General features: G+C 31.2%; 1 protein-coding gene across 1 annotated transcript in view; it reads left to right on the top strand.

Annotated features, from left to right (window-relative positions):
• Positions 1-13,606, top strand: part of LOC119603369 (disintegrin and metalloproteinase domain-containing protein 9) — a 129,733-nt gene extending 116,127 nt beyond the window's left edge. Inside the window, exons 4-11 of the mRNA XM_037955382.1 lie at positions 1,589-1,777; positions 1,890-2,035; positions 4,000-4,147; positions 4,224-4,397; positions 4,464-4,662; positions 4,953-6,116; positions 6,180-6,312; positions 10,598-13,606. Of these exons, the coding sequence (XP_037811310.1) occupies positions 1,589-1,777; positions 1,890-2,035; positions 4,000-4,147; positions 4,224-4,397; positions 4,464-4,662; positions 4,953-6,116; positions 6,180-6,312; positions 10,598-12,548 (4,104 nt within the window). The 3' untranslated portion in view covers positions 12,549-13,606. The remainder of the gene's footprint in view (positions 1-1,588; positions 1,778-1,889; positions 2,036-3,999; positions 4,148-4,223; positions 4,398-4,463; positions 4,663-4,952; positions 6,117-6,179; positions 6,313-10,597) is intronic.
• Positions 13,607-15,073: the final 1,467 nt, after the last annotated feature.

Raw genomic sequence — 15,073 nt, 5'->3', positions numbered from 1 at the left:
TTTCGATATATCATTTCAATTCAGAGTTTAGTTTACTGAAAAATCTCAAGCTGTTCTCCTATTTATTATACTCACCTTAAAAAAGATATTGAAATATGGTCGGAACATCTATTTTAAGACCTTCTTGTATTCTAAGACGTCTGTATGTTGAAAGCACACAGGGGGATTAAAATTTACCACACATATTTCTCTATAGACAAGGTTTATTTGATAATGGTGCAATTTCGCCTAGCCCCCCTTACAAGCGATACGGAGAAATTATATTGACGAGCCATATTTGCCCCAATATTTTAGAAAATAAATTTAACTCTCATAACTGGATTAAAAGTACCATTATAGCGATGTAATTCGATATAAACAAGTTTTATAGAAAGCAAAATCTGTCCACCAAATTTTATAAGGATCGCCCCATAATTGACAAACCGGCCTATAAAGTATATATTTTCAGAATCCTCGTAGCTAGCGATTTAGCTATGTCCGTATGTATTTCTATTTAAATAAATTTGCCCAAAGAACGTAGATATCTCTGAGGTTCAAATCATGTATAATTGTTTCAGACATGCTTTAGAGAAGTTTTCTATTTAAAATCAGCAAAATCGGTGCATAAATAACGGAGATATGAGCAACATTTAACACAAGATAAGAATTTTAGTCATTCAATGCAATTACAATGAAAACAATAACAAACACTAAGATAAGTGGATAGTATTCTAGTCTGATAGAACGGAGGTGGTGGGTTCGATTCCCACCTGAGGTACTGGTTAAGAGCGCACAACAGGCCCGTTAGAGGCTTAGGTGTATTTCTTCGGATTTAATTTATATACATCCTCCTTTTAAACGAACTAACTAAGAATTAAATAAAGGGTATAAAAGATTCGAATATAGACCTTTTACTTGTTTTGAAAATCTTTTCCTAAAAATTGCATTAAGTTGGAAACATAAAAATATGCTCTGAACTTTTAACATTAATTTTCACACACCAATTTTTGTCTAAAAATAAACAATACATCGCCTGAAAACCCATTTGAATACGAAATGTATTCAAATGTTATAAATTTTGTTTGGTTTCAATGCACACAACGTAAAATGTAAACTAATTAAAATTCTATGTGTAAAAAATCAAAACTTTTGGCAACAATTCAGGCGGAAAATAAGTACACAACCAATTTCAAGAGAAAACGGCAAAAAGCCAACATTAAGACAAAAACTAGAGCGTATAAAGAAATTATCCATACATATGTATGTATGTACATGATGTATGATGATACATCATACAAACTCCAAAGATGATTAAATAAATTATACATATAACATTTTTTTCTAATTCTTTACTCTATTATTAAATGTTGTTAGACCGCATGACATTTTAAAACATCTAACAGTGGGTGGGCTCAATTTAACCTATTTTTTTAAACTTTTTTGCTTATATGGCTTTTTCTAAAACATTAATTCGCTATTTTTATGTGGGTTAAACTAAAACTTAGCAAATTTTAAATTTTACTAACCAACACACATTTTAAACTAATAAAACTGAAATTAACTTTAGTAATAAAATAATTTAATATTTTTCTTTGTCATTTTCTTACAGGATGGTCTACATGCATCTCATATCACTTTAACGTATCATCATAAAGGTCAACAGATTTTAATTGATCTTAAACGTAACGATGACTTACTGCCTTCAGAACATTTTTTACGTTATCAAAATTCGAATATAACACAAGGACATGTTGTGAAAAATTTTACCAAGACTGAAATTGAATTGTGTCATTATCAGGCAAGTTTTCTTATTTTTATTATTATTCTTATTCTTACATTTTATTACAATTTCTTTTGTATTTTTTACAATTTAATTAAATTGTTACTTTTTTGCACTTTGATTCAATTAGGGTTCTATACGTGACCAACCTCAATCGTATGTTGCTGTTTCGACGTGTAATGGCGGCATTAATGGCATCATTTTCGATGGCATTGACACATTTTTCATACACTCTGGCAGTGATGGGCAATTATATGATGAACATTTTTTGTATAGGTGAGTTATTTATTGTATTTATTTCACTTTTTCTTTTGGCCATAAAACTGGGATAGTTAGGATATTAAGAAACTCACATTTATATTCATTAAGATATGTCTGGCTCACATTAGCAGTCATTAGAAGTGTTTAGCCATATCGAAGGAAATTTGAAATCTGTTGTCACTGTTTATCTGAAAACATCTTAATGCAGGTTTATAAAGGAGTTATATTTAAGAATTCTGACCATTTTACCAGTTGATAGTGTTGTAGTCTGTCAGTTTGTGGTTTCAATTCCCTCCAGAGATTCTGGCAAAAGGGCGTACAACAGTCCCTATAGTGGCCTGTGTGTATATCTTCGAATCTGATCTTCTTTCCTTAAAAATACGTAATTGTTCCTATTTTGAGAGTTTTCAAAATATATATGTGATAAGTTTTTTTAATATTCGAAAATTCAAACTTATGTTCGAAATCATTTGAAAATAAAGTTTTTATCTGTTTTATCAATATTTTGATTGTTTTCAATGTTTATTATAATTTTTTCTAAAAATTTTCATTTTACAAACGTATTATTTTTAAAAACAGCTGTCCATTGTTTAAATTTTTGACTGAAAAGTTGGCAATACTAACAAAGTTAACGGGTTAAATTTAAACGTTTAAAGTACTCCTTAGGGCGGGTTTCTTACTACTCATTTAAACTAGGCTTAACTTGGTGTTATATTAAACTCGGAACAAATTTAGACGGACTTTAACCGATGATTGTGTTTTTCAGTTATAGATTTAAGTTCAGTTAACTCTGTTAGTATTGATAACTTTTCACTCAAAAACATAAACAATGAACAGCTGTTTTTTGCAAATAATACTTTTGTAAAATGAAAAATTTTGGAAAAATGTTAAATAAACATTTAAAACAATAATAATTAAAACAAAACAAATCGGAAGATTGCAATTTACTTAAAATATTAAGTTTTTGTTCTTCCGAAATCATTGTTTTATTGTTTTTATTAAATGTGTCTTCTCACTTATAACTTAAGTTTAATTGGCCAATAACACTCAGTTAAACTAAGATAATAAGTAACGTTACTGTTTACTGAAAAACACAAAACATATATTAAACTAGGTTTAAACAAAGAATGTAGATTATCTTTATCTGAAAAACCCGCCTTTAATTTGTTCCGAGTTTAATCTAACCACATTTAACTGAGTAGTAAGAAACCCGCCCTTATAAATTTCAAAATTTCTTGATCAATTATTAAAATTAATAATAATAAATCTTAAAGTATTTACTTCTTTTTCATCTATGAATATTTTTTTCATTAATAATACTAATGTAAATTCGAAATTGATTTGTTATTTACTCAACGTTTAAGAAATTTATTATGAGTTAAATATGACATTTAAAAGCACAATTACAGTAGTCGAAAATATATTTAAAAATATTTATAATAACGTCTAAATATCCAATAGCACACGCCAATAAAGTAAATAACGCATTAGCTTTGACATAGTCATTGAGGGAACGTTCCATGTTTATGGTTAAAAGTTTGTGGTTAATGCTACAACTAGCTGCTGGTATAACTGGCCAAAATAAACAAAACACTTGACTAAATATTTGTTTATGGTTTATTTGGCAAACAAATGGAAATAGACAACGAAAGAACAATATTAAACATTTGTATACACGCACTATTGTGCGTTGAAATGGGAATGGGGAGGAATGGGAGAGATGATTACAAACAAAATAATAGTTAATAAAATGTTTGGTTATTTTATGAGATCAAGGCAAACGTATAGGAATTAGTTCCTTCCTGCTTATTGAATACTTAATAGAGTGGATTTTCCTTTTAGGAAATTAATTTTGTTTTTCGTATTAATTTCAAATTTGAGGTTATAAAAGCAATATATACAGTTGTAAACAAAAGTATTACTACATAAAAAATATTTTTAATATTACATTTTAAAAGAATTTTCTTAATTTTCTACAGACATGGAGATTTTACTAAAAATACCACTTGTGGTTATGATCATGAACATCATGAAGAGAAACAAGATTTTCTCAAGAATTTGGAAGACAATAAGGTGCCTGATATAGCCAATCATATAGATGGTTTAGAATTTAATCGCATTTTAAGGGTAAGTATATCTCACTTCCTCCGATCTTATTTATCTCTATAATTAAATTTACGTTTTCATCACCTCCCTCTTACAGCATAAACGTTCTTATGATGACAGTAATATGATACGTGGACCCTATAATTCCAATAAACATTCATCCTATGTGGAAATCGTTATAGTAGTAGACAATAAAGCCTTTAAATCTTTTAATGAAAATATCAAAAAAGTTCATCAACATTGTAAAGATTTAGCCAATATTATGAATGCTGTAAGTGTTCCTTTATAAGAAAAAAAGATGTTGACATGATTTCCTAAATTTGTCTCAATTTTCCAGCTCTATGTTCCTTTAAATATTTTCATAGCTTTAGTGGGTGTTGTTATATGGAATGAATCGAATGAAATTGAAATAACACCTGATGCTGATGTGACATTAAGAAATTTTTTAAATTATAGACGTACGAAATTGGTATTGGAGCATCCAAATGATTCGGCTCAACTGTTGACAAAGATTAAATTCGATAAGGGTGTAGTAGGTAAGTGGAATTTGACAAATATGAAATTACACATTTAACACCTTTTGCCGATCCACGCACAGCAAAGATTGTTACTAAACTTTTTGAGTTTGTTGGTTTTCTTCTTCCTCTATTTCCAACAAACTCATAAATTTAGCGACAAAAGTTGCTGTGTGTGAACCGCCACTTTCTTTACTACCAGAAATGAAAGCATAACATTAAGGTTTTTAAAACTAATTAAAACTAAAGCCTACTTTTAGGTGACATATATTTAATAATAGAATTTTATTAATATTTCTTAAAAATTACAGGCAAAGCCTTTAAAGGACCCATTTGCACCCACGAATACTCTGGCAGTGTTAGCGTAGAACACAGCCCCGTAGTAGGTGTTGTGGCTACCACCATGGCCCATGAATTGGGTCATAATTTTGGCATGGAACATGACTCCTCCGATTGTAAATGTCAAGATGAAAAGTGTATTATGTCTGCCAGTAGTACCTCAGTATTACCCACCCATTGGAGTTCCTGTAGCATAGATCAATTAAATATTGCCTTTTCGAGAGGCATGAACTATTGTCTGCGCAATAAACCCACTAAACTGTTCGATTCACCACAATGTGGCAATGGTTTTGTGGAACCGGGCGAACAGTGTGATTGTGGCTTGCCGAACTATTGTGAAAATACCTGCTGTGATCCTTATACTTGTATGTTGCATACAAATGCCTCTTGTGCCACCGGAGAATGTTGTGATTTAACCACCTGTCGTCCCAAAATAGCCGGCACCGAATGTCGTAATGCGGAAAATGAATGTGATTTGCCCGAATACTGTACCGGTGAATCGGAGTATTGTCCGCGTGATGTTTTCAAACGTGACACAGAAGAGTGTGACAATGGCCAGGCCTATTGTTATCAGGGTAATTGTAGATCTCATTCTTATCAATGTCGCATTTTATGGGGACCCACAGGAGAAAACTCTGAACCTTGTTATGCCCAAATGAATGTTCAAGGCAAGAGAGTGGGTAATTGTGGCTACAATCGCTTGAATAGTACCTATATAGCCTGTGAAGAAGAGAATGCTTTGTGTGGTATGTTGCACTGTAGACATTTAAATGAAAAACTGGAATTTGGCATGGAAACTGCAGCCGTTTTGTCACATTCCTTTATAACTCACGACAACAATATTGTGCCCTGTAGATCAGCTTTAGTAGATTTAGGTTTACAGTTTATGGATCCGGGATTAACACCAAATGGTGCCAAATGTGGTGATAATAAAATGTGTGTTGACCAGAAATGTCTAGCCATAGAACATTTGCGTTATACCGGCATGGGCAAGGAATGCCCAGAGAACTGCAATGGCAATGGTATATGCAATAGCAAGGGTAATTGCCACTGTAATATAGGATTTACGGGACCTACTTGTAAAATGCCAGGACCAGGAGGTTCAGTAGACAGTGGTCCAGCCACTAATCCCAATAGTACGTATTCTTTACTCCATCATAATGAAATTTCTTTAATTTTTTTTTTTAATTTTCTTCCAGGTCACGAAGCTTTCCAGCGCTTTTTGTATATCTTCTTCTTTGCCGTTTTACCCATCATGGCTGCCTTCTGTTTCTTCATGTACTATTGTCGTCATCATCCGCTCTTCGTTGGTGGCAAATTGGCTGAAAATATGTATGTATCAAATCAAAAACATGGTTTATCCTTTAGCACTAGTTCGTATACCACAGTAACACCTAATATTTGTAAAAGTTTGAATTCCCCCTCCTCTTCCACTACCTATTCTTCACCCTCTACCTCTTCATCTACATCTACTTTCAAATGTAACTCCACTCTATCACCTAAAACTAGTGTTAAACTCAAACCGCCAACAACAACACTTACAAAAACTGCAACAAAAACTTCCGATACTACAACAATTATACAAAATAAAACTGCAACAATAACAAAAACAACACTACCATTAACCATAACCAAAAATACAACAATTTCTTGCACTACCACACCCAAGTTATCAACACGTAAATCTCATAATAATTTGCATACCTCAGCATCTAATGAAAATTTTTCCAAATTTACAAAACAAACAAATTTAACTATTTCAAAATCTCACAACGAAATTGCAACAACGAACAAAAAACCAATAACGGCGAATATAACGAAACCTCATATAAATACGAAAATACAAGCTATTTTAAAGCCTCCACCACCGCCACCCAGTGTCAATAATAATAATAATAATTATAATACTAATAGCATTAGCAGGTCTAAGAAAAATATATCATCAGCTACCAACACTACTGCTAATGGTACCACTCCCTCACCAACAACAACAACAAAAACAGCAACTACGACCACTACCAATTATAATAATAATTTAGTTAAAAATAATAATGTGAATAATAAAAATATTAAGACTCCACCAGCTGAAATGAAATCAAATTCCAAATCAAAATCCAATACGAACTCAAATATAAATCAAGTCAATACACTGAGACGTAAATTTGAAATCACTGATGTTCGTTTAAATTCCACCACAAATCCACTTGCACTTGTAGATGGCACCACTTATATCATTAACGATGAAACCAATAGGTGTGTCTATCATTTGTAACATTCAATACTCTTTGGATTCGATGTTGAAATAATGCAAGACAATAGATACACTGTGATTTAAATTTTTTTTTAATTTAATTTCATATTTTTTAGTTAATGTTTTCAATATTTTCCATTTTAGTTGATTTATTTGTTTTTTCTTCATAATCAATCTTGTTTATCTGATTCTGATCTCTTGATATTTGAGAAAATTTTACAAAAGTGCAAATTGTTATATTTCCTAAAGATTTCTAAAGTTTAGACTGGAAAAGTGTAATATTTTTATACAAAAGTGTATATATGCTGGATCCTTATAAGATTTTAAGACGATGTTGTCATGTCCGTCCGTCTGTTTGTTTCATTGATTTAATAGAATTTTGATCTCTTGAGATTTGAGAATGTTTTGCAAAAGAGCAAATTGTTTTTATACCCTACACCACTATAGTGGGGAGGGTATTATACGTTTGTGCTGATGTTTGTAAAGTATACCGATCGATTCAGAATCACCTTTTCAGTCGATTAAGACATGTCCGTCCGTCTGTCCGGCTGGCTGGCTGTCCATGTAAATAAACCTTGTGCGCAAGGTACAGGCCGCAATTTCCAAGATAATTTGATGAAATTTGGACCAAACATGTTTTTTGGCACAGGGACGAAGCCTATTGAAAATGGTTGAAATCGGTCCATTATTTCACCTAGCCCCCATACAACCGTACCTCCCGATTTGGGATTTTTATGCCATAATTACGTAATTACGTACAACTATGTTTTATATAATTATAAATGACACTGCAGATTTTCGTAATGATCGGCCTTTATTTGACCCTAGCCCCCATACAAACCCCCCTTCAAAAAATGTCTTAAACGTCTAAAATTGACTTGTAACCATTTGTATCGCAATGAAACTAAACATAACTGTTACTTAAAAATATATCCTTTTCCCAAATTGAATGAGTATCGGCCCATGTTTGACCTATACTCCTATATAAATATATATTTATATTTAGAAAATTAGTTTTTTTTTATCAATAAATTGCTTAAATACTTTGGAATTAAGGTAAAATTCAACATAAAAGTTTCTTTATGAAAAATAAAATTTTTTTAAATATACTCATGGTGTAGGGTAATATATGGTCGGCCATGCCCGACTATACTTTCCTACTTGTTTTTTGTTTAATTCCTAAAGATTTATATGATTTTCAAAGTTTATACTGGAAAAGTGTAATATTTTTATTAAAATAGTATATAGGATGAGTCCTTATTAGATTATAATATAATGTTGGCATGTTCGTCATATCATATTTGACCCTAGCCCCCATTTAAGATCCATTTCTAAAAATGACTTCAAAGCTCATAACTCGCTTCAAAATGACAATATGTAGAGATGAAATTCAACATAAACAATTTTCATAAGAATCTAAATCTCTCCAAAATATAAACATTCTCTACTATAAGAGCTTTATAAAAATAGATTGAAAAGTCTGACTTATGTATCTCAACTAGTGAAACCCTTTAAACTTTCACTAATACCACAATGATTTTATTGATTTATTTTAAAAAAAATTTATTTATAAACTATTATTTGAAAGTTTTCATTTATTTTCCAATTATTTTTTTCCTCTATAAAAAGTCTTGCAAATTTCTATCGAATTTTATTCAAGCATGAATGTAAAAATGTTATAGTCCAAAACAAAAACAAAAAAATTTATCAAGAAATTAACGCTTCAATTGTTGCAAAGAAAAAAATATGTGATTTTGTTGAGAGTTTACGTTGTAGTATTATATTTTATATCTACCTATTTCATTACTTAAATGTGCATGTTTTATTTTAAAAATTCTATTGAATTTAGTATTAAGGATATTCACAGCATGTCATTTATTGCAAATACAATACTACAAATTATATTTAACTTTAAGTAGAATTGGATTTGTATGTTTATTTAGTATTTTATTAAAATTTTTTTATTTAGTAGTTTATTTTGAAATTCTTTGTTTTATTAAGTTATAATTTTATTATAAGGATGAACTAAATTTGACTGATTTTATAAAATATTTTGACAAAAACTATTTTACTGCCTACTACTGCTTCGAATATTTTCAACATTTCTTAGAGCGGGTTTTTGAGATGGTAATCAAATGCCAATAAATAATCAGATTAGTTAATCTAAAAACAAATTTAATCTTATGTTAATCCCCTTTGATGTTTTTGAGTACAAGATTAAACTTCGCAGTGTTGCCATACAAAACAACAGAAAACTTCACTGTTTGTTATCAAAACAATGCATATTTTATAAAAAAGAAGAAGACAATTGTAAATTTAATATGAAAATTAATGAAAACTTAAATTAAAAACAAAAAAATGTATTTTGAAGTGTCCATAATTTATACTAATCTATAAATAGAACATTTTAATGTTTATATTTATAAAAATTTTATTAATTTTTTTGCATCAGCTGTTTACACTTTTGCATTTCGTGCTTATGATTAAACCACCTTCATTGGGCGCTTAAACTTGCAAACAAAATTAACTAATTGAGTACTCAAAAACATCTTTCGAGGATTAATTTTAATTTAATCGTTAATCTTTCACCTAAAGATTGGCCCTTAAAAAACTGTAATTACCAGGGCCAACAAATTTTTAACAAGTCTACTTTTCTAAAGGACTGAGCTACACTGAAACTTAATCTGAACACATAATTTGTTCACTACATCAGGTTTTTGAGACATTTCAGCCTAAAGTTTAGCAAACAATTACAAACATGAAGACCCTATCTTCATAATAAGACTTTTAAAACTATGTTAAGACCACAAATAACTGGAATTTATATTTTGTAACAAATTTTCAAACTAATTTTAATATTGTTTTTATGTTTTCTTTATAATTAGTTTTAAGAATTTTTATTATAATTTTCTGTAATTATTTGAATTTTAATAAATTTATTTATCATTTTTTAAATATGTAATTAAGTTGTGCTTGTTTTTTTTTTCTTTTTGCATGGTGTTTGGTCTATTTACTTTTACTTCATATTCTTTTTATTTTGTTTTTTTGTTTTTTTTTCTTATTACCATTAAACCATTTAATTGTTTTAGCTTGTTTAGATTTAGATGTTTTGAAATACATATTTGTTTATGCCTGTCTGTCTAGCATTTATTTAAGTTGGGTGATTGGTTAATTTATTGGCTTTATGGTTTCCATACATCTAAGGCATGGGTATGTTAAACTTTTGAAACACTTTAAAACAAACACTACAATATTACACAAGAAAACACTATAATTTTTCGATGGAAAAATATTTGTTACAATACAATTTTTTTTTGCAAACTTAAAGCATTTTATTAATTCTACCATTGATTTTTATTTTTTTAGTATTAAATCAGCCAGCGGTGCTAAACAACCGCCTAGAGGTCCTCACGCCAATAGCGGCAATCAAATGCAGGCCAACGGTTTACCCAAATCTACGCCCAGCAGTACGGATGATATGAATTCGGCTTTGCTGAAATCGCCCAGTGATTCGAATGATAATGTGGGTAATGGTGGTTTGTATGGCAAATTTAAAGGTTTCACTTTAAGGCCCCTAAACGATGCCACCTCACCGACCAGTAACTTTACCGGACCAAATGTAGCCTATGTTCAGCCTACCTTACAGGATAATTCAATGCAGGTGCCACAGAGAGCTGCACCACCACCACCTCTCAAACCCAGTGAAGTTAAATTGAATGGCACCTTAACTAGGAAAGCTCCCGCGGTACCTGTTGCCCCCAATACAGCTCCAGGCCCGGCTTTACCTCCGCCAAATCCCGGCTCGACTGCCCGGCCCATAATATCCATGCCAGTATTAGAGAATTCCACACTCTCAATGTCTCCTACTAGACCAGCTCCCACAGTACCAGAAGTAGAATTCTTAAAGCCAGCACCACCACCTCCAGTACCTTTACACAATGATCCTAAATTAAATGTCAAAAGAGATGGCACCATACGCCGCATAACCTCGTTTTTGAAAAAGGAAGAAAAAGTGCCACCAAAAGAAAAAACCTATATTGATCGTGAAAAATTGAAAAATTTAGAAATATCCGCACCCATTCCCCTTAACAATTCACCGCCTGGTGAGTCCTCCAACTCAGATTCGGAAACTTTAACACCCAAAGAGGAAGAAACCAAAAATCTAGTGAAACGTGCTCAATCTATGCGTTCGCCCACTAAGAAACCCAATATACCAACCTTTGGTTCTATGCGTCAAACCGCCCAGGGACAAACTAGACCTAAAAGTGCCGTTTCCTCGCAAACACTAAACGCGGCAAGACCCAAAAGTCCTCCGCCTAGACCACCACCATTAAAGAAAACTAATTCAACTACTTCATCTGGTTACCAATTGCCCATAGCAGTTAAACGTGGTCCGGAACACACCTACGATGACTGTGAATTTGTCGAGCAACCTTTGGCCAGTGTGGAGGAACAAGATTCTCCCTTGCACCGAGCCAGCACCAATGAGAATGATAACATTTACTCTGTTATAGATGAAATACCACCAGCTGCCCAGACCATTAGACGTAGTGATTTGGTGGGCAGTCAACGTAATAGTGTGGCCAGTAGTACCGATATGGGACTATTGGGTGAAATAGTCAATGAAATTGAAAAACGTAATGGTGGTGATTCGATTTACTCAGCCACAGCCACGAATCTAGTTAAACAAAAATCCAAAGATGAAACACAAAAACCCAAAGTGGAGGAAGTGAAAAAAGAAGCAACCGCCACAAAAGAGTCTCAAATAAACACAAATACTAAAACTAGTTTAAGTACAACACAACCCCAAACATCCTATTTAAGGCCAGCTCCAGTGAATGCACCCATAGCACGAGTGGCTCCCACAAGATCAGATATTTCACCCACCAATGCATTTTCAAGTTTTAAACCACCGCCTCACTCAGCAAACGCAGCAGCAGCAACAGCCAGCTCGTCTTCGTCTTCAAGCTCAGCGACACAAAATAAATTTAGCGGAGTTGGAGCAGCCAAGGCTAAAACATTTGGTCAAAAATCAGTAACACAACCAAAAACACTGCCAGCAAATGGTGTGGCCAATAAACCAAGTGCTACCATACAAAAACCCAAGCCATTGTCGGCAAAGCCATCATTCAACAACAACATCAATGCAAAAAAGCCCACAAAGGCACCAACAGCACCCACGACCACAGCAGCTGCTAGATCAACGATTTCGGGGAAACCATCGACTACAGTGGCGTCATTAACGCAAAAATTTGAACCCTCTAAAACGAGTAGCGGCAGCACAATAACAACGACGACGACGTCCTTAAGAAAATAGTTTTAAGTTAAAAAGAAGTTAATTAGTTATTATGTAATTTTATACAATAGGGTGGCCCCCATTGTAGGAAAAAGGTAGTGATGTTCTCAAAGAAAATGAAAGCTTGATTCATTATATGAAACCTTTAAGAAAAATGATTGTTCTGATGTCAATATTTGGCGATTTTCATTTTCGATGGTCCATCAGCAATCCCATTTTGGGGCCACCCTACTATACATACATAAATATTCTCCTAAAACTATAAACGCACTGATTTTGATTTAGAGAAAAAGAAGAGTAATTAAAATTAATACAAACAGAGATGGACGATTACTACGGCCAACTGATCTAAATATAATTCAAAGGATAAAAAATTTATTAGAATTACAATTAAATTTTTTACACATAATTTTTCTAAACAATAATTTTTTCAAAATTTTATTTAAAAATTAATTTGTACACTATTGTTTGAAATAGTATACAAATTACTTTTCAACTTTCGATCTCGAATTTTGAATCTTTTCCAAAAATAAATTCTTGTCCATCTCTTATTTAAAAAAAAAAAGAAAACTGCTTACTAATTTAAGTTTCTAAACAAATGTTGAAAAACATCACATTAAGTTTATTTTTTAACCTTAAAAAATATAATATTTATTAAAAAACGAAAAAACCTATTAATTAAGTATAATTAAATTCATTATAAAATGAAAATTATATACAAGTGATATTCATTCCTTCTTTAATTCTTTAGTGACACTAAAAAATTTTGTAATACTTTGAACGTCGAACGATAATACTTTTTATAGCTTTTCTTCCTTTTTTAACTTTTTGTTCTAAATAAAAACGAAATTTAAGTTTATTTTCTCATATATTTTTTTTTTTTCAGTTTTGTATAAAATTTGTTTTTGTTGTAGAAATTTTCGTTTTAAGTTTTGTATTTTTTTAATATTTTTAATTATAAATATGTATTTTAATTTAATTTTTTTTGCAACACCTGTATAAAATATTTAGACTTGTATAATTTTTACATTTTAATTTGTATTTTTTTAATTTGAAATGATTTAAGTTATTAAAAAATTTATTTAAACAAAATTATGATTTGTTTCTTTATTTTAGTTTTTAATGTTTAAAACTTGTTATGGTATAATACGCGAATGATATTTGGATTATATAAATGGAATTCCATATTTTTACCCTACATTCGGATATATGTATGTATCTCATTCACATTCTTTTCCTATCAGTAATGTATATCAAATGAAAGTTATTTCGAATATGTTTCTGTATACATATAGAAATATCTGACGAAATATATTCAAATTTCTGGATAAATCATAAGGTTTTCCCTCGGAATTTTGCTGATATATATGTTATTTATAGAACCATTTTTCTGCTTTTAAATATTAAACTTCTCGATAGTATGCCTGATAATATTATTCAAGATTTGGATCTAGAAGATACTTTCTGGGATAAGTATTCAGAAACTTTATAGATTTCAAAGTTAAATTGAAGAAATCACAAACGAAATTACACACAAAGGTAAAAGTTATAATTAAAAGAAGAAAATGTCCACCTTAATGGAAAGTGGAAGGAGGAACAAAATCGAACGGAATTGATTACATTTCCATTCTGAATATGTGTCTGGCTGAGGAAAATTTTTCTCACTTTCATAATTAGTTCTAAAACGCAATTAGTTCCTAAATGGCATCTTATGAACTGGTTTTGTGTAAGCGTTTCGGTTTCGACACTGTTTCTATGGAACAGTTTTGCAATCATTTCTATAATCAGTGTATTTTGTCACCTTCGCAAGGAAAGCATTAGAAAACACCATCTTTATAACAGTTCTTGAAATACATAGTTCCTTTTCAGCGATTTCTGTTTGAAATTGTTTTTTGATTTTTTACACATTTTGAGAATCAGTTGACTCAGTTATAGATATATAAAAAAATTCTTCGATATGTTAAAGTAATTCTGCCGCTATCACTATTTTCTATTAAAAAGAGTTGTTTCGGAACTAGTATGCCTTGTGTTGAACTCGTTTAGTACCAATAGATAAAAGAACTAGTTCTCTGCAAACTATTAAGAAATACTTTGGAGTCATAACAATGTTCCATCGAAACGGTTACAGTAGAAATGTCACCATCACTAATTTCGAAAAGTTCACGATATTTTGAAGTAATTCTGCTCCACTATTTTCTATTATAAATGTTGTTTCGGAACTAGTATGCCTTGTATTGTACTCGTTCAATGCCAATGGATAAAGAACTAGTTCTTTAAAAACAACAATGTTCCACTAAACAGGTTGCGGAAGTAATGACAACATCACTAGCTTCATAGGTATTATTTAAGAATTACCGCCTCTACTATCTATTATAAATTAATGTTATTTCGGGACTAGTATGCGTTCTGTTGAAATCGTTTGTAAAGAATCTATTAAGAAGTAATTTGCAATCACAACAATTTTAATTTTCCATGCCTGATCTTTAAGATTTTAAAGTACTAAACAAATTTTCATCTAGATGAGACTACTACGACTAGGCTATACT

The sequence above is a fragment of the Lucilia sericata genome, unplaced genomic scaffold (assembly GCF_015586225.1).
Source record: "Lucilia sericata isolate MDLA Ls3-8-SP2 unplaced genomic scaffold, ASM1558622v1 Contig000296F_arrow, whole genome shotgun sequence".
Taxonomy (NCBI): domain Eukaryota; kingdom Metazoa; phylum Arthropoda; class Insecta; order Diptera; family Calliphoridae; genus Lucilia; species Lucilia sericata.
Note: the sequence above shows the minus strand (reverse complement) of the source record. Positions and strands in the feature narration are given on the sequence as shown.